Raw genomic sequence first — 22,151 nt, forward strand, 5'->3', positions numbered from 1 at the left:
GTTGAATGTCATCTTTAAAGCTGTTCGTGAACTATACTCTCAAGCCTGAAATTCCTAATGATCTCCTCCCAGTAATATTTGCCCACTCAATAAGACTGAATGGAATGGGTTGTCTTCATGTCATCTACAGAGATCGTGTCTGAAAAGACTTGGTAGCTCCATTGCTTTATTTTTTGTGCTTTCAAGTCAGCATTGACTCCTAGTCGCTACAGTTTTTTGGCAAGATTTTCAGAAATGATTTGACATTGCCTCTTTCCTAGAGCTGACAGAGAGTGACCGGCCCAAGAGCACCCAACTGGCCTTTTGCCTAAGGTGGGGCTAGAACTCATGTTCTCCTGGTTTCTAGCTGAACCACTGCACTAAACTGGCTATCAGCTCCATTTAGAAGATTTTAAAAATTCTACTCTAAGATACAGATGGTCCTTGACTTATAATTGAATGTTTTGATTAAATGTAACTTTTGACCTACAGTATATTTACAACTGACAACTGTTGCACCACCCCCACAGTCACAGGATCGCAATTCATGTTCTTGACAACTGGCTTGCACTTATGACAGGCTGCAGCATCCTACATTCATGTGACCATGATTTGTGTTTCTTTTTGTGATTTTCAGGAAAGATTCCCATTGGGGAAGCTGGATTTGCTTAATGATAACCATAAAAACTTATCATAAAATTGTCTGACAAGTTATGACTGAATAATTTATGAGGGAAATTCTATTTCCAATTGTGGTCATAAGTCAAGGACTACTTGTAAGTCACACAGAAATATAATGTGCTACAAAATAGAAAAAAAATACCTTTTTTTGTTTCCATAAACTTCTCATAACTTTCTGGAAAATCATCCTCAGACTTGGATTTCTCTACAGGTGGTACAATTGCTTCACCTTCTTCCTCCTCATCTTCATTGAACCACATTTCTTCATCTTCCTCCAAAGTTCTGGCATCTCTACGAAACCTATTGCTACGCAGTATAGACGGGACGCTGTAAAACATACAAATATATATATATATATATATACACCCCTTTACAATTTGATAATGTGACTGCAAGCAAGGCTGATAAATACTAGTAAATAGTTTTGAGAGTTTATATTTTTATTAATGTTGCTATTATTTTAGGCTTCTTTTAATAAGTTGAGGGCAATACATGGGGTTTCATGAGTTTCCTTCTGAGCCTAAAGGCCAGGTGATAACACACATTTTCTGTACTAAACATAATCTGGATTTAATAAATTAAGACCAGATATATTTTATCTTTATTATGGAAAGATTACAAGATCTGTTAAATTCCCTTTCCCCTATTTTTTCTAGTCATTCTCTTTCTAGAACGACAGAGCCTGTTTTATTTTGATTTATAGTTCGTTCATAGTTGATGAGAATAATAAGCAAAATTATGCTCTTAAAATATTGTTAAAATGTTTCTCAAAAACTATGCTTTAGTATCTAAAATACTGAACTAACTAAGTCCTAAAGAAGATAATAATATGGCTTATGACAGATTCTATGGTAATATAGAAAGTTAATTTCTTAATACAAATAAAAAAAAAGTCAAATGCACACAAAGGTATACCTTTTGATGGGTTGGAACACTAAGTTAGCTGTGTAAGCAAATGTCCTCTTTAAGAACATCCTAATAAGCCAAAGAACAAAACTCATTGCTATTAGTTTTGCACTGACATGCTTGGTGGTACAGTTAATATCTATTCCCTTTTGTTTGATTTATCACCCCATCTTCTATAATATCTTAACTTGAATTGGGGATGCAAATACACCAAGGCTATTTGTAAGCTGTAAAGGCTTGGTTAGAGCCCCTAGAACCGTGATGGCAGACCTATGGCAAGTGTGCCAGAGATGGCACGCAACTCCCTCTCTGTGGGCACGTGAGCCGTCACCCCAGTTCAGCTCCGCCGCGCATATGCACACACCTCCAGCTAGTCTTTGGGTCTGTTGCACAGGTGCAGGCGGCTATGCGCGTGCTGGGGTGGGGCGCATGCAGGGGGGCTGCATGTGCATGCCTGGGGGAGCGGGGTGCATGCGCAGGGGGTGAGGCGCATGTGCAGGGACCGCATGTGCATTGCATTTTGGCGGTTCAGGCGCACATGCACATTTGCATGTATGTGCGCTTTGGGCACTCGGTCTGGAAAAGGTTAGCCATCACTGCCCTAGAAGCTTTCCCAAAGTTGTTTTCAAAATTAAATTCTTAATATGACAGGGGAAAATTAATATCTGGGGACCATTCAATAATTTAGCTGTTCATCTCTCAGGGCACTACCGAAAGTCATAAAACAGATCCCAATCAAGAATAAACCACAACATCCTTCCTGACAGCATGAATCTGAATTTTTTTGGTTATTTAGAAATTTTGAAATATATTTCAAATTAACCAAGAACAAAACCTTAAGCATTAGAATATCTCTAAAACAAGGACTGGAGACAGATATGGATTATATATAGAAATTCCTGTGACAATTAAAAATTGCACTGCTAAATATAATACCTATATGAAAAGTGCATATCACAATATTAATGGAACAAACAATAATGGCTTAGGAAACTAGACTATCTAGTACTGGGTTTCAGATTTTAGTTTTAAGGTGTGTACCTGTTCAGTTTCTGGCTCTGTCTGTCTTTCTCCTGCTCATATTTTGTCTTCAAGCCTTTGAATGTTTGAACATATTCAATAGATTCAAGTGCCTTATAAAAATTTTCAACGATATGGGCAGTAAGTGATTTGATATCTTCCTGCATTAATACAAAATAAAAGTTTAGTGCTACTCAGCTAAAAAAGATAAGAAACATCAATATGAAGTTTTCATTAGTAATTTATGTAAGTTATGTAACTTATGACGGCAAAAGACTTGATTTTTTTCCCAAGGACTACAAAGGAATTCTAAGTGATTCACTTTTCTCTTCTACATTGGTGAGCTGAGACAATATTAAGAGCCTTGATAGTACAGGGGTTTAGTGCACCCTGTAATTAACACAGCTGCCTGCAATTTCTGCTGGTTCGAATCTCTCCAAGGCTCAAGGTTGACTCAGCCTTCCATCCTTTCTAAGGTAGGTGAAATGAGGACCCAGTTTGTGGGGGCAATAAGCTGACTTTGTATAAAACATACAAAAGAATGAAGGCTATTGCTTAACGCATTGTAAGCCACCCTGATTCTCCGGAGAAGGGCGGCATATAAATCAAATTAAAAAAAAAAAAAAAGGTAATTTGAATATACAGAACACTTTGTAGACAAGAATTCTGAGATCATTGGACAAATGTTTCTCCTACAATGGAAGAGAAGACTCAAGAGCATGTCTTTAGGATAATTTTCCTCTACTACATCACATTTATTTTTAACCTACTACACAGAAGACGGAAGCAAAGCAAGTGGATTATTGTCCAAAAATAAGGAAGATAAAGGAGAATCTCAAGATGTCTTTGACCTCATGAAAGTGGTATCTCTATGGAAGCTCCACTATCTCTCCCTTAAAGGCAGAAAAAAAATTAAGTAGTCTTACAAAGATTTTGTTCCTAGCATCAGTGTAAGTTTGGCTTTCTTGAAGATATTATAGACTATGCTGAGATTCTGGGATGAAGAAACAATATGTTCTAATGTTCTATAAAACTTACTTTTTTATACATATGCAAACACACATATTTAAATCAAATCCAAAATCTTTAATAGTTTTATTTAATAGTTACATACATTTTTATTTAAGAAGTGGGGATTAAATTTAGATTATTATAAATTTTTACTTATCTCTTGGGGGGGGGGAAGAGCACAACATATAAATGCAATGAATGAATGAAATTTTACTTAAAGCTTTATTTGCACATAGAATAAATCTGATTAACTATATCTTGTCCAGCTGCATGCAGTTTGTGCAACTGTATGAAAAATGATGTGGAGCAGATAGAGAACACTGTTGATATTCATGGGAACAAAATAATTACCAGAACTATAACATTTAATTTGTATGTATATATTTTTTCCTTCCTAATGTTTTCCCACAAGGGCAGCATCTATTAATTTCAGACCAACTTTGTGTTGATCCATTGGTTGTGATAGGAATTGACCAACCAGCTTGGTCTGAGAGAGAGTGACAGGCCCAAAATCACCCATCCAACTTTCATGCCTAAGGTAAGGCCAGAACTCAGTTTCCTGGTTTCTAACCTGGTGCCTTAACCACTAAATCACTAAATTATTAACTAAAATTACCTTTCTCATTAAATAAGAACATGTTCCTAGGAAAGGTTGCATTTGAATCACAGGGAAAAAAAAGTTTAGATGCATACAGGGAAGAAACAGGAGCAGTTCTGAACAGAAGCAGTTTTTAGCTCACTGAGTAAGCACAGTAGGAGTAGTCGTAGGTGTTTGTTTTATGGAGTTTAAAGGGAAGTCCCTAAGAATGTTTTCCTCTAAATCAAGCTCAAAGAGGAAGGCAAAGAAAATGCTATATCAACCTACAAGACAGAGTGTCATGATAGTGATTCATTACTGTAAGAGACTGAAGCACACACATGCTGCTTGTGAGCCACACTATCTGACAAGAGCAAAGAACTCTTGATCTTTGATAGACAAATTCCAAGATGGTTATATCCATTTGCAATCATACTTCCCTGCTTCTGGAGACAAATTACAACACAAAGAATAGCTCAATATGTATTACTAGAGACTTTGAAAAGATGTAGAAGGACATTCAAGACTTTGGGAGCTCAGGTAGCATTCTCTTCTTCCCTTCTAATCATGGTAATGGACCAGAAAGAAAAGAGAAAAATACTACAAATCAATAACTCATAATGGCATCAATAAGACACACTTGGTCTAAATAATCTAAATTATCTAGATGATGGACTATTGATACACTAGCTGCGTTTCAAAAGGACTAGTAAAACTGTACTAGGCCACAAGAACCCTTAACTGGGAATGTTTTAAAATGAATAACATGATGGTAAGAAACAAAATACTGAAGAAAGGATTTCAGAAAGACATGGGTATGGTAAAAAATGGGTGTGTTGCTCACCTGGGATAGGATGGGGATGCTTTGGGTCCCATCAATTCAGGAAGACAGGGCTTTTCTACCATAGTGCACACTCTTAAGAAATATTCTCCCTCCAGAGATAAGAATCACCTGACCCTGTTGGCCTTTGTAGGCCCTAAAAACATGGCTCTACAGCACCAATTTCTTGGTTAAATTTGTGATTATGGGCTATATTTTCTTGGCTGCTCTGTATTTTAATTTTTGCATTGTTGCAATTGTATTTAAATTTTGTTCACTGCCCTGAGCAGACCTGGGTATTTTATGCCCTGCAGGCCATGTATCATCCTTTGGATGTCCCTTGGCGGTGTGACGCAGGGTATCAGACTTCGGATGGGGGTAGTAGGGGCATTAGGGCATCAACAGGGGATGGCACATCGGTGTGGGAGGGTGGGACAGTGGTAGTCCTCCACAACAGTCCCAGTTTCTCATGTGGCCCCTTGGAAAAATTAATTACCCACTCCTGGCTCAGAGTAACTTGCTGAGATGGAGAGCCATACAAACTGAATAAATGAATGAATTCCAAAACCAAACTGCAAATCCCTCAAAGAGGCACAGTGATGGGTGACTTTAATTATTTTGATATCTATTGGGTGACAAACTGTGCCAAGAATGGTTCTTCTAGAGTAATTTCTGATTTCCCATGCTGACAATTTCTCCTTTAGAGGGCAGAGTTGACACAAGAACTATTTTATAGTATCTTATAAGAGCTACGCGAGTTTAGGTTAATTAATTTGGAAGACACTGAGGAAGTGAAATTACCTGGAATACTGGGGAAACATGAACCATATAATGATGATGTTTTAGAATTTTAGAGAAACTGATTATAATTAAATATGTATCTTAAACTTAGAACAACATAGTTTAATGAATTCTGAGCAATTACAAGTAGGTTATTATGATAGAAGCAGATAATGGGCAAAGAAGTTCAAGACGACTTAAGAGTTACTAAAGAAACATATAACAAAAGCATAATTCAAATAATTTTAAGGAGGAAAAAATGCAATAAAGCAGAAAAATTAATATGACTATGTAAAAAAGGTAGTGAAGATGTGAAAACAAAAAGATCCTTACAGAAAATTAAGAGGATCAGTTGCTAAGGAAGATTATAAACAGTATCCAGAACAGAATAGCTGAGGTCAGAAAAACAAGCACTAGCATACAATGACAAGAATAATTAAAAAAAGGCTTCAGTAGATATGCTCAGAATAAAATGATTTTTTTTTTCAAAAAAGACATCAGTACACTACTTGTTCCAGAAAGATGGAAAAATGCAAATAAGTAGGAACAATAATAACAAAAAAACCCAGAGCTATTCAATTCCTATTTTGGTTCAATATTTTCAACTAAAAGAATATTTATTCCACCAGGATATTATAAAAAGCAAGATGAAAGGGAAGAACTGAAATTAATAGAGACATGGTCAGGGAATAAATACCTCTTTATTTTGAATGAGTTTTAAATGTACAGGATCAGATTTGTCTCTTTTAATATTGATGGAACTGGCCAATGGTCTATCAGAATCCTTATATATTTATTTCATTTATTTTATTTTATTTTATTTTATTTTATTTTATTTTATTTTATTTTATTTTATTTTATTTTATTTTATTTTATTTTATTTTATTTATTTTATTTTATTTATATGCCGCCCTATCTCTGCAGGACTCAGGGCGGCTCACAACAATAAAATATCCGAATAAAAACATGTTAAAATACATATTATCCCCCCAGTTTTTCTATACTTAGAAAAATTCTGGAAAAATAGTTGATTTCTAGATGAGTGGAGGAAAAGAAATGTCCTCAGAAAGGGAAAGCAGAAAGATCAACAATGTAGGATCACTCAGTCTGATAGCAGTGTTTTGGAATATTTTAAACAGATTATAAATAGATTGATTTGTAAGCACTTTAAAAACAAAGTATTGATTATAGAAGTCAGTATGGAATTATCTAGACCTTATGCCGCAATGTCTTGAAAAGGCTTTAATTTTAATGTGTCTAGACTTCAACAAACCACTTGACAAAGTAATCCATGATATGCCAATTAGTATGCCGCTTTAGTAACATGATACACAGTTGACTCAAAAACCATAATAAAGAATACAGGTAATCCTTGACTTACAATAATAATTGAGCCCAAAATTTATGTTGCTAAGCAAGACATTTGTTAAGTGAGTTTTGCTCCATTTTACGGCCTTTCTTGTCAAAGTGTTAAGTGAATCATTGCAGTTGTTAAATTAGTTACATGGTTGTTAAGTGAATCTGATTTACCTATTGACTTTGCTTGTCAGAAGATCAAAAAAGGTAAACACATGATCCCAGAACACTGCAACATAAATGTCAGTCAGTTGCCAAGTGTCTGAATTTTGATCTCATGACTATGGGGATGCTACAACAGTCCTAGGTGGTCATAAATTCCTTTTTTCAGTGATGATGTAACTTTGAATGGTCACTAAATGAACTATTGTAAATCAAGGATTACCTGTATTCAACATTAGTTCTTAATCAAATCTGAGCAGAGGATCAAATGGGATTCCATAAGAATTGGTCTTGGGTCTTCCATTCTTCAGTATTTTTATTAATGATTTGATGAATAAGTGAAGAGAAGGGTCATCAAATTTGCAGATGATACAAAATTGTGAGAATATACTCGATGTCAGAAATAAAATTTAAAATAATTTTGATATGTTACAGCAATAGATTGAAAGTGATGTGAAAAGGTACCAGAAACAATATTTTTTTATTTAGGAAATCAAATCACAAGAAATGGGAGAGAATAACTGGCTTCATAATTCTTGGAATTGTAACTGATTGTCAGTTGAATATGAGCAAGCAACATGATGTAATTTCAAAAAAGACAAATGCAATTTTAAGCTGAATGTGTAATTTTCAAATCACAAGAAACAATCATTCTACTTTATTTTGCTTTGACTAGTTCCAACCTCATGCATTACATTCAGTTCTGTTGACAAAACCTTAAGAAGGATACAGAGAAATTGCAACAGATTCAGAGATTGCGACAAGGATAATAAGAGGGCCTGAAATGAAATTATGTTTTGAGAGATTGAAGCAGCAGGATATGTTTAGGCTTGAGGAAAAATGACTGAGCCCATTCCAACTTTAGGATTTTGTTCTGTTCAGGCATTATTGAAACTGAGTTAAAATACTGGCTTAAACTCTGTGATTCTCTGAGCAATAATTCTGTTTGTTAATGTTAAGAGCTCTATCGCTATCATTTTCTTTAGCAACTACTGATATCAGTGCTAGAATAAAATTAGTCATTCGTCACCTTACTATTGGAATTAGGACCATTTTTAAACAATAACACTCATTTGGGAAAATTTATACAATCAACTTCAGCATTTACTGCAGAGCAGGATTTATACTTCTAGTTTTAACCTTACCATCTGACACCCCTCCCCCCCCAAAAGCTCACCTGACATCAAACTTCTCCAGTTTCCAGCACTATCTACATTTAATTCGGTGTGTTCATCATTTCTTCTAATTTGGATCTAGCATAGGGGTCCCCAAACCTTGGTCCACGGACTGGCACTGGGTCGTGGCATGCCAGAAACCAGGCCACAAGCATGCGAAGCCCTATTTGCAGGATACAGGCAGCATGGAAAATCATGCTCCCCCGGGTCCATGGAAAAACCTCTCTCTACGGAACTGGTCACTGGTGCCCAAAAGGTTGGGAATCGCTGATCTAGTAGATTGATAGAGGTTTTAACTGAAAACTTTGGTAACAAAAAGAAAATTTTCATTTATTCTTACTGAAGATGATTCTGAGCTCACAAGTTGATGAGCTCAGTACCTCTTTGTAATTTATTGAAGTACCTAATCTTTTTTTCTCCAGGTTTCTATATAACTCTGAAAAAAGATGCTATTGCTTTATGCAATCTAGTTTTTAAAGTTAGTGAATGCCATAGAAGTTGCTTTAATGACCAGAAGGGTGTCCATAATAATATGGATATAGTTGTAACTATTGGCTCTTAACAGATAAAGGGTCAGAAAATATAAGCAATGGACCAAGACGAAGGTCCTTTCATCTTGTGTTCATCTCACAATAGTTTTCTAGAAAAGAGGCTTTTTGATATTGCTGCCTTTTTTAAAATTGTGGTTTTATAATTAAAGTCTTGAGGTATTGCTATGCCTAAAACAATTATGTTTGAACGATAAAAAATTGAAAAATATACATAAAACTTACCACTCTGATGAATTCAAAAAGTTCAATGACTGCTGAATTCAAGAGATTATACCTAGTTCCGTTATCCAGAAGAGCATTTATGACTGGTTCAAATAAGTTTCCTTTGGTAATATAACGGTTATAAAATTCATCTTTTAGGCCAATTATCCTCCTCAGAAAACGAAGGGCACCTATAACATTAACATATTAAAAGCATATTTCTTGTCTTTCCTATATCTTTTCTCCCATTCTTTGCATTTTACAATAAACATTAAAGGTTATTCTACTTCAAAAAAGAGCAGCAAAAAAGCTGCACAAGAATTTTAGGTATTTAAAAAGGAGTTTACAAATACATTAACGCCAGGGATCTAGCCAAGAGAAGTTGCAGCACCTCTGAAATGTGAAAGCATTTTAAAAGTACAAGCATAATCATGTAGTTAATGAAGGGCAAGAGCGTTGATCGTGGAATGCTAAATTTTGTGTTCAGGGTATGTTTAAACTAGTTTTATCAAGCCCTGGGAATCTTTCTGGAGCCAGTAGAGAAACATTGAAGACATAAACAAATAAATAATGAAAACCAGTTTCTGGATTTTTTTTTAATTTCCATTTTTAAATTTCACAGTGTTGGCTTCTCTATATCCTTTGCTCACTTCTTCTCACTGCCCCACTGCCCATCTAATGGGAATTAGGAAACATTGTATGTGTGTGTGAACGCCAATGTTTAATTTTCATGAAAAGACATACAGGGATTTAGGTTTCTACTATTCTTTTTAATTATATATATATATTTATTTATTTATTTATTTATTTTTTGAATTTGTATACCGCCCTTCTCCCTGAGGACTCAGGGCGGTGAACAGCCAAATAAAAACATCAGATACAAATATTAAAATACAGTTAAAAAAATATATATAAATTTGGCCCCATTAATTAAAACAATAAACCAGACAATTAAAAACACTTAAAAAGAATTAGGCCAGCCCGGCTTGTTGGAAAAGGAAGGTTTTAAGGGCACGGCGGAAGGCACTGAGGTCATGGATTCTCCTTATCTCAGGGGGCAACTGATTCCAGAGGGTGGGAGCCCCCACAGAGAAGGCCCTCCCCCTGGGGGTCACCAGCCTGCATTGTTTGGCTGATGGCACCCCGAGGAGGCCCTCTCTGTGGGAGCGCATGGGTCGATGGGAGGTCGTCGGTGGCAGCAGGCGGTCTCGGAGATAGCTAGGCCCTATGCCATGGAGCGCTTTAAAGGTGATAACCAACACCTATATGGAGAGGATGGGGATATTATGTAATAAATTTTATAGTAAGTATAATTTATTAATTTAATTTGTGACTTATAACATGATGACATTTATGAAGACCAAATGCAATTTATGGCTCACTTCAGCTACATTATTTCTTCATATACATGGTGTCATGGTTCCGAATAATGATCCCAACTGTCAGAACTCTGAGACTGGAATTCTTCTCAAAGATTCTCTTTATTGGGTACATCATATCAGCATGTTTAAATATTTAAAGAAGCCAACTCTAAATATTTCCTGTGATTCAGTATAATTAAAAGAGTAAATGATTCCCTCCCCACAAGTGTCACAGATCATATTGCCCAACTGGGTAAATGGCAGGCTCTTCAGGCAGTGTTCAGGACTTGTTGAGATGACCTTGGCTCTACCAGCCTCTGCCTGTGTTATGTCTAGCACCTCGTAGAATAGCATTCCAAACCTCTATACTCCCCCAATCTGTGTGGCAACTGAGAAACGGGAAAAAAATGCCCTAGCCAGAGTCGTTTTGAAAGTTGACACATGGAACAGAAGGCACCCTGAAATTGTCCTGAACAAGCCACAAGAAGAGAAGAAAACTGATCAAAAGTTAAGTTCTTCTGTCAATTTCATTAAGTATTACAACTTTGTTTGGAAACAAGAAGACTTACTCAGATGTGATTGTCTTTATGAGTAAGGTTTTATTTACACTGGACTAATGAGAGCCCAAAATACTTCCTGACACACTTGCAGAAGAACTAAAATAGCACATCTTAAAATCTGAGCCAAACAAACCAAGGTACAAGTTTACCCTCAATATCGTGTTCTGAAATTTTGATTCACGAGGACATGAATTTATCTTGGGAATGAGAAAATTTACAAAAGTGATCTGATGTCTTAAAACATATTCAACTTAGTTGATTACTTGGGGATTTCATCAATTCCATTATGCAGTGAGATACATTTAATTCTGGTTTATAGTGTCTGCTTTTTCTTATTTTGCACAATTTTTGCTGATTCTAAAGATCATGATAATGACAAGAATATAATCAGGCAATTATCCCACCTTAATTTCTGAGATTTATCAGGTCCTTGCTCAAACATTTTTAAAATTTTTCTCAATAGTATTTCTCTATTCATTTGTTCAGGATAGATGTAAATGAGTTCAACAACATGTAGAGCCACCCAGAATCACTTGACAGTGAGAAAGGGGGCATATAAATTTAATAAATAAAAATAAAATGTATCTTTAAGAGAAAACTCTGCTGCTACTTACACAGTGCCAAAAAGGTGTGTTTTGAATTCATCAAGACTAAAACTCTTCTCAGCAAATCCTTATTCATAATATAGTTTTTGATGTGATAAGTGTGATGTTCCACACAAAAAGTAAGCAGCTCCAAAATTAAAGCAAGCAGCTGTGCTGTCTGATAGTTATCTGCAAAATAAACAAAAAGGAGGCTCAGACAACCCTGTGAAGAATTACAGAAATATTACTCCTGAAATATGACTTTTAATGCAGTCAGGGTTTTTGTAATGCAAACAAAAAGCTAAATAAGTCATTACCTTAAAAGAGGCAGGGATTCTAAAAATACAATTTATTTAAACAGCTTGCCATCATAATTAAGAAGTTGTCAAGCATAGATCATTGTTATTCCCTGTACCAATTAGATTCTGATAATTTTTAAGAGAAAGAAATCTATCTATGGACCTGTAACAGAACATTTACTCCTGACAAACTACTATTCTGTTACTGTATTCTAGGGAGATCATAACAGCAAAAATGGTAGAAAGCAAATATATTCTTAAAATTTAAAACACCGACCATGATTTTGCTTAAAGGTAGAGTTAATTTCTCCTACATCAGCAGAAAACATAATATGAAAATTGCACTATGAGTTACTTTTTTCCTTCCCAAATCAGGAGAAACAGGAGATATTAATCTAAAATTTAAAACATAATCTTACATGTCATTTAAGTAATTTAAAGACTACATATATTATACACAATGATTTTCACCTACCTGGGCAAATGGTATTATTCTTGTTTGCAACTACAGCATCTTTCAAAAAAATAAAAAGAAATGTGTAAGTTTCCTACTTAGTATCTATGGTACAGAAAAAGTATTTTAGTTAAGAAATATAACTCATTTCAGAGCCTGGAAACTTTTTTCTTTTTAATTAGATTTCCTTTATACATAAGAAACAAATCTACTAAAGAAAAAAAGAGAAGGAAGGAAGAAAAATGATGCAAAGAAAAACAACAGAAAAAGCTAAAGAAACTAAAGTAGATTTTAGTAGATGACTTTTTTCATTAGATATTAATAAATCCATTATCAATCTTCCTTCTTAACTATTTGAGAAATTCCCTCAACCCCTTGTTTAATTTTCATCTTTTTCAATCATTAAATTCACAAATCATCATGTTATGTTTTTTTCTTCTAAGCAAAAATCTGTATAAAGTTTCCAGTCTTTTAAAAAAGGGCATTCTTTTCTTCCTTGCGAAACAAGTCAATTTTGCCATTTCTGCCAGTTCTGACATTTTGACAATCCATTCCTTCACTGTGGAAATTCAGAATTGTTTCACCTTTGGATTTGCAATCTAGCTACTGCCAAAGCTGGAAACTTTAAATTTCCAAACATACCAGAAGATGCTCATTTATCATCACAGATGTTACAATGTTACAGTCCACCCAATTTTGTCTGGAATTTCAATACAGCCTCATATAAAATAGCAAGGAGCTGGTTTCTAATCAGCATATGTGCAATACAACTCAATAAAGATGTTATTGTAGAAGGAGTGGCTCAGCCTAGGGTTGGGGTCAAAAGAGGAATCAGCGAAGAATCCCTATGTAGCCACAAATGTACTATGTCCAACCCACTGTGAACTTCTAGCAGGTGCTAGTCATTAGTTGAGAATATTCCCGTGCATAGGCATGAGCAATAAATCAGCAATTCCAATAATTGGAACCATGTATGGTCCTTGTCTTTCACACCTGGCAGTTACTGAATTAAAAAACCCCTTTTATACGTTGTTGTTACTGTTAAAATTTATCATAGCTGCCACTCCCATAGACTTCTGGGCAGCTTAAAAATACAAATGCAAAACAATAAAAAATGTTAGAAACGTACAACCTTACAGGCAGCCTGGACTAAAACAATCAAATCAAATGAGGGGCCCCACTAATGTATTTACCCCATGCCTGAAAACAAAGCCAGGATAATTTTCCTGTATTGGATTTACAAAAGAGGGTTGTTAAAGCTTTGAAGAATTTTGCGAGAAGAGAGAAATAACAAATGAAAAGAAATGAAGTTAAAGGACCTTATTTGAATGGAGTAAAGACCAGGAATCTTACAAATAAAAGAAAGGAATATAAAGTTGGTTTATTTAATCAAATTTAAAATAGATACGTTGTTATATCTGATATCTCAGTGATGGCGAACCTTTTAGGGTCCGGGTGCCCAAATTGCAACCCAAAAGCCACTTATTTATTGCAAAGTGCCAACACGGCAATTTAACCTGAATAATAAGGTTTTACTACCAGTGGTGGAATTCAAATAATTTAACAACCAGTTCTTCTTAATGACCAGGTGGGCATGGCTTGGGGGTGGGTCATGTGACTGAGTGAGTGTGGCCAACTCTACATCACTCATGTGGGTGGTGCCTGTATGAGACAGGCAGGGTTGAGGAGGGTATCCAGGAGTCTCTGGTGGGAAGAGGGGGAGGGGGAAGGGAGGAAAGAAAGATCCAACCTCTATGTGTGTGTGTGTGTGTGTGTGTGAGAGAGAGAGAGAGAGAGAGAGAGAGAGAGAGAGAGAGAGAGAGAGAGAGAGAGAGAGAGAGCGCACATCGCTGTCATCCCTAATATAACTCTCTGAGATTGAATCGGATCTCTGTCTGTCTGTCTGTCTGTCTGTCTGTCTGCCTGCCTGCCTATCTGTCTGTCTCTCTCTCACACACACACAGATTAGATCAGATCTCTCTCTCCCTCCCTCCCTGCTTTAGGCAGGCTTAGAAAGTCTGCCAGGCCTGGCATGCTACTTGCCCCTTTGCCTGGCTTCCCACCTCTGCGATCTCCTCGGTGCTCACTCACATTCTTCCTCTCCAGTCTAGCTTGACGCAGGCAGCAGTGCAGCTCACACTACCCTTTGCAAGCCCGCTGTCGGTAAAGCTGGGTGCCAGTGAGGGCTGGCTTTTTGCCTAGCTTTGTTCGGCTGTTGGGGGGAAAAGAGACGGGGGCCTGGGGAGGAAGCCTGCATCAAGCTAGACTGGGAAAGCTGGCTACAAGAGGAAGAGAAGCCGAGTGAGCTGGACCCAGACGCTTCCCGGTCCCCTCATCCCAGAAGCAGCAACCTTGCACTCTCCCCTCTCTGCTAGTCCTTCTTTGCACGGGATCGCCCAGCAGCGGGAACGGAGAGGGAAAAGGGAGCGGCATTCCTCCGTGCTCCAGTTTCTGTGTGGCACTCTCCCCTTAATGCTAGCGGCCGCTGCTGCCCCTTTCTCCCAGCTGGACAAAGCTAGGCAAAAAGCCAGCCCTCACCAGCGCCCAGCTTCACTGACAACGGGCTTGGAAAGGGCAATGTGAGCTGCGCTGCCGCCTGTGTCAAGCTAGACTGGGGAGGGAGAACGTAAGCGAGCTAGCGGTGCTTCCCTCCAGCCTTCGCCCAAAGCCCTGTGCCACACCAGGAGGCTGAAGTCAGAATTTTTGTCCCTCTTCCGACCTGCACATAGCTTGGCAATGGAACTATTTCTCTCCACCCCCTTTTCCTCTTTTGTCTGCCGGATCAGTGCAGGGGGACAAACCTAGTTTTGCTGCCCATTGCAGCTAAGAATCTCAAAGCTGAGAATGAATGTTTGTGTTGTAGCTAGCCCGGGTGCTAGATTGGCCCCCTGCAAACTCCGTCTCTCGAGGAGCCCAGCTGAACTTTTGTGACCCACTTGCTGAGGTGGAAAGTGGGGTGGAGCTAATATGTTCCAAGCTAAGTGCTTGAAGAAGCCCAGCTGGCTGGCAGGGAGGTGGGGCATCCCAACACAGGCAGCTCTGCAGGAAAAGCAACTGCTTTTTTTTGCCAAGCCGAGGCAGGGTCGCATTGTGGCTCCATGTCGTAATAGGCTTCAGGAGGACGGGATCCTGTCTCCTCCATTGTGAAGCATGCAAGTGAAAAAGTTCACTCAATCAATTCCAACTTTGCGAGATCTTTTTCTTTCATGAGAAGTTGGAATTCACTGACTGAAACATGATGGAGAAATGTGATTGGAACTGTGTTGGGGTGGCTGTGCGCGCGCCCACAGAGAGGGCTGTGCATGCCATGTCTGGCACACGTGCCATAGGTTCGCCATCATGGTGATATCACTTAATAGATTTATGCTGACATCACAACTGAAATGATATGTTTTTATGTATTTATGGATAAGAGATGGGGGATGGGAAGAAGAGTTCACTTCTATTTTAAGAGAAGGTGATATTAAAATTGTTTATAGAAAACATGATACATTTCATCCAATTCAAAATTCATAATATATTTAGCAAGCATAGATCCTGAATAAGAATAACAAAGGAGAAGAAGAAATAATTTTACCTTTGTCAGTTTTATCTTCTGATGTATTTGCCAGAAGTGGAGCAGTGAGGACATGCATGCAATGATTGTAGAAAAAATTTAGAAATTCACTTTTCTCAGTTTTCTGGAACATAAATATGTAATATATTAACAACACTGTAAAAATATTTGAAGTTATGAAGCTCACAAATAGAATCAGTCAGTTTATTCAATGTCTAATATCAATCTAAGTGTCATTTTGGTGTTCCCATTTTCTGATATGAGATAGTCTGTCCTCTGCTCTAACACTTGTTACTCATTTTTATGCAAAAATTATTAATTCTTCTGGTACAATTAAAAAAAAAGCATTTCAGGTTCTTACATTGTGGTTTTTGATAAATTCATTTGTTTATTTGACTTACTCTTTCACACTATTATCATCTACTTTAAAACAGCCTGCAAGCCATCTTGAAAGTGTCATAATGCAAAGGATTAAAATATTAATAATAATAATAATAATAAGCAACAGACATAAAATTCTGCCTCTGCAAAGAAGCTAAAGAAACAGTGGACCACCAAGAAGGTTGCACAGTCTGACTACAGATAACGTCATGATAACGTAGCCACAATGATGCATTGGAATATCTGCAAGAAGTACCATTTGACTGCAAGCAAGAACTGATGGGAGCACAAATAGACAAAGTAATAGAAAATGAAGAAGTTAATGTGCTCCAGGAGTTTAGAATTCAAACATACAAGAATCTGACACGTAACACCTCAGATTTACAACTGTCAACAAGAAAGATAAAAAAGTCTGGACATAGCAGTAGACAGCAGAATAGAAGAACTGGAGAAAATCACAAAATACAGGTAGTCCTTGACTTACAATTGTTCATTTAGTGACCATTCGAAGTTACAACAGCACTGAAAAAAGTGACTTATGACCATTTTTCACTTATGATCACTGCAGCATCCCCATGGTTGCATGATCAAAATTCAGATGCTTGACAACTGACTCATATTTATGACAATGTTACAATGTCTCAGGGTCATGTGATCACCTTTTGTAACTTTCTGACAAGCAAAATCAATGGGGAAGCCAGATTCACGTAGCATCCTGTTACTAATTTAACAACTGCAGTGATTCACTTAACAACTGTGGCAAGAAAGGCTGTAAAATGAGGCAAAATTCACTTTACAAATATCTCCCTTAGCCACAGAACTTTTGAGCTCAATTGTGGTCATAAATCAAGGACTACATGTACAAAGACCTGCTAATAGAGGTAGACTGGCTGTGGTAAAAGAAAGCAAAGATGATAGGCAGCTTGGGTGAAATCTGGAGCACATCTTGAACATCATCAGCATTGATAATATCACCATTAGTCAATTGCAACTTTACTTGGAACAGCTTACATGCTGTGATGATATATTTAACATCACTGAACAACACCAGCCTATTCCAGATCCTTGACAAGGCCTCAAAAGCAGTGGTGAAATCCAAACCAGTTTGCTATTGGTTCGCTGGCTGCGCATGTGCACCAAATGCACACTCTGTGTGCGTGCATGCACAGTACGCACCAAAAGGAGGCTTCCAAACGTAAGTAGAAGCGAGGGGGGGATAGCTGTGCCGTGTGATTTAGCTTTGCTAGAAAGCAGAATTTCCTGCTCTGCACAGCTGATCTCCCTGCTGTTCTACTTACCTTCCCAAGTCTCCTTTTTGTGCATGCTGTGCACAAGCGCATGTGCAATACGCACCAAAAGGAGGCTTGGGAATGTAAGTAGAACAGCAAGGGGGGGATCAACTGTGGCGCGCTATTTAGCTTTGCTAGAAAGCAGGATTTCCTGCTTTCTAGCAAAGCTAAACCCCGCTGCACAACTGATCGTTGGAAATACCGGTTCAGAGGAACCGGTAGCTTTTTTAAACTACCGGTTCACCCGAACCGGTAGTTTTTATCACTACTGGTTCGCCTGAACCAGAGCGAACCGGTAGCATTTCACCCCTGCTCAAAAGGTAGATTAAAATATCAAATCCAGTTAAACATCTGGCTGACTAAGTGACAAACCATAGTAATGACAGCAATTCACAAATTAAATTGCCAATATTACTGTAAAACTGATATGCTATGTACCCTACTTCCATAACTTTAGGAAATGTTGATGTAAATTTGAGGGCATATACAGTTGCAAGAAAAAGTATGTGAACCCCTTGGGATTACGTGGAGTTTTGCATGAATTGGTCATAAAATGTGCACTGAACTTCATCTAAGTCACAACAATAGAAAAACACAGTCTGCTTAAAATAATACTGCACAAACATTAGATGTTGCCATGGTTTAATTGAACATAATATGTAAACATTCACAGTGCAGGGAGGAAAAAGTATGTAACCCTAGCCTAATGACTTCTCCAAGAGCTAATTGGAGCCAGGAGTGAGCCAACCTTGACTCCAATCAGTGTGATGATATTGGATGTGTTGCTGACAGCTGTCCTGCCCTTTAAAAATACACACCTGTTTTGGGTTTACTGGTTTCAAGAAGCACTGTCTGATGTAAACCATGCCTCGCAGAAAAGAGCTCTCAGAAGACCTACGATCAAGAATTGTTGACTTGCATGAAGCTGGAAAGAGTTACAAAAGTATCTCCAAAAGCCTTGATGTTCATGTGTCCACGGTAAGACAGACTGTCTACAAATGGAGAAAGTTTAGCACTGTTGCTACTCTCCCTAGGCGTGGTCGTCCTGTAAAAATGACTGCAACAGCACAGCGCAGAATGCTTCATGAGGTAAAGAAGAATCCTAGAGTGTCAGCTAAAGACCTATAGAAATCTCTGACACATGCTAACATTTTTGTTGACACATCTACAATAAGGAAAACATTAAACAAGAATGGAGTACATGGGAGAACATCACGGAGGAAGCCATTGCTGTCCAAAAAAAATATTGCAGCACGTTTGAAGTTTGCAAAAGAGCACCTGGATGTTCCACAGCACTACTGACAAAATATACTGTGGACAGATGAAACCAAAATTGAGTTGTTTGGGAAGAACACACAACACTATGTGTGGAGAAAAAAAGGCACAGCACACCAACATCAAAACCTCATCCCCACTGTAAAACATGGCGGAGGGAGCATCATGGTTTGGGGCTGCTTTGCTGCCTCAGGGCCTGGACGGATTGTTGTCATTGATGGGAAAATGAATTCCAGAGTCTATCAAGACATTTTGCAGGAAAACGTACACCATCTGTCCGCCAACTGAAGCTCCGCAGAGGATGGGTGATGCAACAGGACAATGACCCAAAGCATACAAGTAATTCAACAAAAAAATGGCTTCAACAGCACAGAATATGCCTTCTGGAGTGGCCTAGTCAGAGTCCTGACCTCAACCCGATTGAAATGCCGTGGCATGACCTTAAGAGAGTGATTCACACCAGACATCCCAAGAATATTGCTACACTGAAACAGTTTTGTGAAGAGGAGTGGTCCAAAATTACTCCAGATCGTTGTGCAGGTCTGATCTGCAACTACAGGAAACGTTTGGTTGAGGTTATTGCTGCCAAAGGAGGGTCAACCAGTTATTAAGTCCAAAGGTTCACATACTTTTTCCTCCCTGCACTGTGAATGTTTACATGTTATGTTCAATTAAACCATGGCAACATCTAATGTTTGTGTAGTATTATTTTAAACAGACTGTGTTTTTCTATTGTTGTGACTTAGATGAAGTTCAGAGCACATTTTATGACCAATTCATGCAAAACTCCACGTAATCCCAAGGGGTTCACATACTTTTTCTTGCAACTGTATGAAGTACAGAATAGAAGTAAAGGAGAAGTCCTGCTGCATAATTGGTTGTCAACTTGTGTAAAGATAAATATCAGTTAAGCACTGTTAAAAATTTCCTTATTTCTTATATATTTCTTAGCTTTTCAATGGATTACTATATAGAGATGGTAAATGTCACGTAGTAATTCAAATTTTGGATAGATCTGAGGAAATCCATCTTCAAATTCCTATTTGGATATGGATCTCATTGGTACTTTTATCAAATTATACCTCACAGTTTAGCTTGCTCAAAGGACTACTGAAATGAGTAGAATTGGGGCATTTTACATTAAAATCCTGAACTATTTCTACTCTAAAATATTTACAGACCAGATTATGTAGCACCCTGGTCTGTAGGCAATGACAAAATCTGTGCTCACAGATATAACTTTCTATTTTTTTGGCTCATGGAGAGGAGACATTATTGTGGAAGAACTGCATCACCAAAACATGACTTATAATCAAAGAAATAACTGGTCTGAAAACATAGGAATCAAACTTCTGAAATCTCTGTATACTGCAATAATATAGATTGGCAGTATGCTATGTGGACCATTTTGAAAAATAAAGCTACAGAGAAAAAACATTTCAAAGAATATTTGCTCAAAATATAAAATGTTCTAAGCAGTTTTTCAAAAGTTAACAAGTATGCTTAAAGTTTTTATTAAATGTGTTTTTTTTTAGACAGTAAAGTTTCTTTACCCCTTTCCATTTTCTTACATTAGCTGTGGCCAACATGTTCTCAGGATCAATTAGAGTACGCAAGAGGCCCATTAATTGAACAGCACCCCCAAGTTCAGGATCAGTGTCACAAATCATTTGCTCAATGACTACATTTATGAGGAGGATATCCTGTAACAAACCAAAAACAAGTTATGTCTTGCTTTCAAAAAATTAACAATGATATTAAAACTTCATAGCTCTCAAATATTTTGTACCCATATTCTTCCTAAAGATAACAATTTGATAACTATTTATTACAGGGTTTTTTTTTTTGGAAATTTTGTGTTAAAATAACCTTGTAGTGAAATGAACACTATACATCAGGACTGTCAAACTTGCAGATGGCAGGCCAGATGCGTCCTGCGCTGCCACGCTCACATCCGATTTAGCAAAGGGGAAGAAAGTCCCGCTATATCACATGGCATTGCGAGTTTGACACCCCTGCTATACATCGATGAAGTTTACTCTCTTGAGCCTATTTGTTTCCCTAAATAGTCCTCGACTTATGACTGTAATTGAGTCTACAATTATAGTTGTAAATTGTGATGATCCTTACGTGGGTTATTATGTGATTGTGATCAATTTTTACAATCTTTTTTTGTACTGGTTATTGTGAACACAGCGGTTGTTAAGCAAACCCATCAGTTGCTGTGGGTCATTTGTTTTGCCAGAAACTGGAAATAAACACGTTTCCTGTAAAATGTTGTAAATCACAGTCACATGACTGTGGGATCCCGCAAACAGCTATAAATGGTTGATTGTTGACACCCAAAATGTGGCCACATGACTACTGGAGGTTGCATTTTCTATAACACAGGGATATTCACAGAGAAGTCAGACTTGTGGCTCACACCCCTCATATTTTTGTTGGGACAGGATCCAGAGGACACCCTCTTTTTGGACTATACAGGATGAATAGAATCATGTTTGGTTTGATTTGGTTCCATACAATTATAATTACAAATGTAATTGCAATCGTAATTGGTAGTAATCAACAATTTGAACTGGCCAGGAAGCCTTCTGGCAACCAATGCAGTGACCACAAAATAGTATTATTCTGCAATAGCAGATCTGAGCTGCTGACAGCATGTTGGTACATTCTGTGCCAATTGATGTTTCTAGAGTCTTAAAATGAAGTTCTACATAGAGTGCATTGCAGCAGTCAAACCACATGGTAATCGTCACTGTATTTTAGGATACATTACTGATGCACGAACTGAAAATGGCCAAAGGTCCTCCTGGCTAAGGCATCCAGTTACAGCTCTAGCAGTAGCTATGGGTTCAGGAGGATCCCCTTGATGTGAACTGATCTTCAGGGTGAGCTTCACCATACAAAGAATCACCATCTCAATCAATATTTTTAGAAAGCCTAACTGTTTATTGGCAAATAAGACCGCTATGTTTCTTCCCATCTAGTCCCTCACTTTCCAAACTCTGCATGAAGACTTAAAACAGCAGCCCAGTTGGGAAGATGACAGTATAGTAACATGATCGTAACATGATAATAACATGAAGAAGATAGTAACATGAAGTAGGGAAGGGCCTAGGGTTATTCAGAACAATGGTGAAGCTCCGGATTTCATTACATAGGAACAAAAT

General features: G+C 37.6%; 1 protein-coding gene across 2 annotated transcripts in view; it reads right to left on the reverse strand.

Moving 5' to 3' along the window:
- The window catches only part of PPP4R3B (protein phosphatase 4 regulatory subunit 3B), a 45,330-nt gene that overhangs the window by 7,174 nt on the left and 16,005 nt on the right, over positions 1–22,151 (reverse strand). The window contains exons 8-14 of one of the 2 annotated variants that reach the window (XM_034427338.3): positions 20,550–20,681; positions 16,055–16,157; positions 12,499–12,537; positions 11,755–11,913; positions 9,241–9,410; positions 2,608–2,747; positions 803–987 (exon numbers count right to left, since the gene is read on the reverse strand). In XM_034427338.3, coding sequence (XP_034283229.1) covers positions 803–987; positions 2,608–2,747; positions 9,241–9,410; positions 11,755–11,913; positions 12,499–12,537; positions 16,055–16,157; positions 20,550–20,681 — 928 coding nt within the window. Of the gene's footprint in view, positions 1–802; positions 988–2,607; positions 2,748–9,240; positions 9,411–11,754; positions 11,914–12,498; positions 12,538–16,054; positions 16,158–20,531; positions 20,682–22,151 lie in introns of both variants that reach the window. The other variant, XM_034427337.3, reaches the window with a different exon arrangement.

Source organism: Pantherophis guttatus, chromosome 1, assembly GCF_059756535.1.
Source record: "Pantherophis guttatus breed Tessera chromosome 1, ASM5975653v1, whole genome shotgun sequence".
Classification (NCBI taxonomy): domain Eukaryota; kingdom Metazoa; phylum Chordata; class Lepidosauria; order Squamata; family Colubridae; genus Pantherophis; species Pantherophis guttatus.